General features: G+C 59.7%; 1 protein-coding gene across 1 annotated transcript; it reads right to left on the bottom strand.

Moving 5' to 3' along the window:
• Positions 1-1,228: 1,228 nt before the first annotated feature.
• Positions 1,229-3,667, bottom strand: BTG2 (BTG anti-proliferation factor 2). Its single transcript, XM_082296311.1, has 2 exons — positions 3,461-3,667; positions 1,229-1,885 (listed from the first exon to the last, which is right to left on the bottom strand). Exons 1-2 carry the CDS (start codon positions 3,618-3,620, stop codon positions 1,545-1,547), a joined length of 501 nt encoding a protein of 166 aa, XP_082152437.1. The 5' UTR covers positions 3,621-3,667; the 3' UTR covers positions 1,229-1,544.
• Between the last annotated feature and the right edge of the window lie 533 nt (positions 3,668-4,200).

Here is a 4,200-nt window from a genome sequence, read left to right as displayed (position 1 = left end):
ATGTCTGAGAACTTGAATCATCGTGGGCTGGGTGAGAACAACTCCGGTTTTGCCAGGTCAGGAAAAGGGGAAGGTTCAAAGCGCGCTGAGAGAAAAATCCGGGAAGTTTTGCTACAACCGAGCACGTCCGTGCCCCAATCTTCTCCCAGGATCCTGGGGGAGCACCAGGGGGTTGGGAAAAAGGCAATATCCCAAAAAAAGGCTCCTTCCCAGCTGGCAGGTGGAGTTTAAGGCCTTCAGCTCCCACCAAGTTTGGGGTTTAAAGGGCAAATCCCAAACAACACCTGGGCAGAGCCTCCCTGAACGCTGGGAGTGCCCAAGGAAACGGGCAGGAGCAGGGATTGAATTGTGCAAAAAGTTTTGTACCAAAGAGGTGGGACCCAAATCCCTTTCCCAAGGGGGCAGGGGAAGGGGACAGGGAAGTGCTGCGGCTTCAAAAGCAACATCAGGGCACCAAAACATCTGAAAATCCCACACAGAAAATCCCCCTCCTCCCGAAAAAAAAAACCCCAATTTGAGGAGAAAGGGCAGCAAAAAGGGGGTGTCACACACCAACCTCGGCAGGACAAGGAGTGGCTTCGGATCTTCGGCAGAAGGGACACGGAGAGGCCACCAGGGCAGGGCTGGGCTGGTGTCTGAGCCCCAAGGAGCAGAAAAACTTTGGAATTCACAGCTGGTCCGGGGTCTGGAGCACCCTGCTCCGGGTGGGTGACAGCAGGGGACTGGCAGCACCAGGAACACCCCTCCAGTGCCACCACGAGTCACCCTGGGGACATTCCCAGCGCAGCCCTGCCGTGTTCCACATCCCTTCCCTGACAATGCCAGGGGCTGGGGACAGGCTGGGAGCGGGGCAGAGCTGCAGCGCTCCCCAAGTGACTCCAGGAGAGGGATCTCAGCGTCCCCACAATCACCCAGCCCCGAGGCAGCACCAAATCCAGGCCCCAGCAAGGTCAGAGCAGCTGGGGAGGGGAAAAGCAGCACCTCCCCTCCTTTCTCCAGCACTGCTGCAACACCTGAAGATGCAGCAACAGCAGCACCAGGTGACAAGGTGACACCTCAGCCACGCTGCCCAGCCTGGCTTTGCCCCCTCTCCCCCCATTCTGAGGTGCTCAGGGGAGCAAAGCCAGCCCCAAAATTGCCATCCGACACTAAATTAGGTAGATCTCGGCTTCACAATAAAAAAGGAAAAGCAACAACGGAAAAAAAAAATAAAAACGAACTCACAAGCTGGCAACAGCTTTAGAAAAGGCACCTGGGGCACCGCCTCGGCTCAGAGCGGCGCCCGGTATTTTAATTTTGGATTTTCTGGAGGTTTTTTGTTTTTTTTTTTAAAAATATATAAATAGCTCTTCATCTTAAAAATAGATCCTCAGCTGGAGGTATTACAGTAGCCTGTGTCTTGGCAGTGTAAGGACAAAGAGGAGATTTCTTTGTTGGTTTTGGTTTTTTTTTTTTTTTGGTGGGTTTTTGTTTTGTTGGTTTTTTTGTTGGGTTTTTTTTTTTGTTGTTGGTTTTTTTTTTTTTTTTTTTGGTGGTTTTTTTCTTTAGCTGGAGACAGTCATGATGTAGTTTTTGGAAGGGCTGGTACGGCCCAGCATCATCTGGTTCTTGCAGGTGAGCATCCCATAGGAGCTGGGGGGTTTGGCGGCCGCCGCCTCGTACAAGACGCAGATGGATCCGTCCTCTCCGATGCGGTAGGAGACCTCGTAGGGATCCACCCAGAGCGTGAGCTCGCTGGGCAGGAGCTGGTAGAGCTGTGGGAGGCTCAGTCCGATCTGGCTCGCAGCCTTGCTGATTATGGGGTCCATTTTGTGGTTGATGCGGATGCAGCGGTACCCGGAGCCTTTGAAGGGTTTTTCGGGGAACCAGTGGTGCTTGTAGTGCTCTGCGAGGGGAAGGGGAAGAGCGGTGAGCAGGAATATCCCAAAGAAAGGCTCCTTCCCAGCTGGCAGGTGGAGTTTAGGGCCTTCAGCTCTCACTGAGTTTGGGGTTTAAAGGGTAAATCATCAGCCGGGGCCAAGTCACGGCAGCTCCTGTTGGTGGGGGGTGAAGAACTCGGAGCTCTGACCCCTCCCCAGGCTGGGCACCCCCCCTTTGCCACCAGACCTCCTTCAAGGACCGTGGCTCAATCAGCCTGGGATGATTTTGGGGTCCAAACTCCCTTTTTATGGAATTCGGGAGGGCTTGATTCACCCTTGGAAGGGTTTTTCAGGGAACCAGTGGTGTTTGTAGCGCTCTGCGAGGGGAAGAGCGGCGAGCAGGAATATCCCAGGAATAGCCCAGAAAAAGGCTCCTTCCCAGCTGGCAGGTGGAGTTTAGGGCCTTCAGCTCTCACTGAGTTTGGGGTTTAAAGGGCAAATCCCAAACAACGCCTGGGCAGAGTCTCCCTGAACGCTGGGAGTGCCCAAGGAAACGGGCAGGAGCAGGGATTGAATTGTGCAAAAAGTTTTGTACCAAAGAGGTGGGACCCAAATCCCTTTCCCAAGGGGGCAGGGAAGTGCTGCGGCGCTCACATCCCGCTGCCATCCCACATCCCGCTCCCGAGCCGAGTGCTCCGTGTTCAGCCGCTGCCTGTCCCAAAGTGCAGCTCGTTAATCCCAAAATTCCCCGGCAGGACAATGCCAGGGGCTGCGGGGACCGGACTGGGGTGGCCGGGGCAGATACGGTATCGCCCACCCCAAAGCACCCCCATCCCACAGCGCCAGCCAGGCCCTTCCCCGAGCTCAGGAGCACTTTGCTACCCCTTATCACAAACCAGCCATCCCTCCCTGGAGCCGATAACAGCCCCGGGCTGTGCCGGGCTGGGAGGAACCCCTGAACCACCCAGATCCTGCCGTGCCCGTGGGGAGGGAGTGCCAGGCTCCGGTGCCCACAGGACGGACTTGGGATCATCGGTGTCATCACTGGGATCATCTGTGGGGTCTGCGCAGTCCCATAGTGAGGCAGCTTCATCCAGGAACCCACTGGGACACCGGGGGGGGGTCCTCAGGGGCACTCGGGTGGGCACCCGGGCAAGCAAAGGCACAGAAAGGGAGCCGGCACCGGGAGTGGCACAGCCGGGTGGGCAGCGGCCAGCCCGTGGGTGGCCGAGGCGAGGGGACACTGAGGAGCACCCCGGGAGGGGACACCAGGTCCCGGAAGGAACACAGTGTGTACTCGGGAGGGACACCAGGTCCTGGAAGGGACACGGGGGGCACTTAGGAGGGATATCAGGTCCCGAGAGAAACATGGGGGGCACTCAGGAGGGACACCAGGTCCTGGAAGGAACACAGAGGGCACTCGAAGGGACACCAGGTCCTCGGATCAACACGGGGGGCACTCCAAGGGACACCAGGTCCTGGAAGCCACACGGGGGACACTCGAGAGGGACACCAGTGGGCGCCTGGTCCCGAGGGCTCCGGGAAGAGCCCTGCCACGAGCGAGGCTTCTGTCGCCGCGCTTCTCCTTCCCCAAAGCTCACCTGTGAGCGCCTCCCGCAGCGCCCCGCTGAAAACCTGTAGCTGCTGCTCGCTGACGCAGCCCCGCGTCCGCAGCAGGCCGGACACGAAGCCCACGGCGGCGGCGATCTCGGGCACCATGTCGGCCCGGGGGCCGCGGCGGTGGCTGTGGCGATGGCTCATCCCGGCGGGGACGGGGAGGGAACACCCGCGACCTCTCGGCGGCTCCACGACGCTCGGTCTGCGCCGCCGGCTGCGCGCACGCCTTATATAGGGCTGCTCTGTGTGACGTCACGGCGCGGCCGCGGCGTTCCATTGGCCGCCGCGCCGCATGCAAATGAGGGAATGCAAATCGCGGTATGCTAATAGCGCCTGAGCTCAGCGCGGTGACGTCACAGCGGCGGCGGGGGGGGCTGTTACCGGGGGAGGTTGGGGGTGACCGGGACAGGGACAGGACAGGGACGGGGACAGGGACAGGACAGGGACACAGAGACACTGCCAGGCCGTCAGGGCCCCTCGGCAAGGCCCCTGCGGAGGGGTTGGGGCTCCTGGGCAGCTGCCGGTACTCAAAGTCCCCTCCGGGGGCGGGTGGGGGCAGAGCCGTGCTGGGCATGGAACCATCGAGTCATGGCGGAGGTGGGGAAGGGACCTTAAAGCTGATCCAGTGCCACCCCCTGTCCGTGCCAGGGACATCTTGCACCGTCCCAGGGTGCTCCAAGCTGGCCTTGGGCACTTCCAGGGATCACCCTGTGCCAGGGCCTCC

The sequence above is a fragment of the Coloeus monedula genome, assembly GCF_965178545.1.
Source record: "Coloeus monedula genome assembly, chromosome: 23".
NCBI lineage: Eukaryota > Metazoa > Chordata > Aves > Passeriformes > Corvidae > Coloeus > Coloeus monedula.
This window is presented reverse-complemented; position numbering and strand designations above follow the sequence as displayed.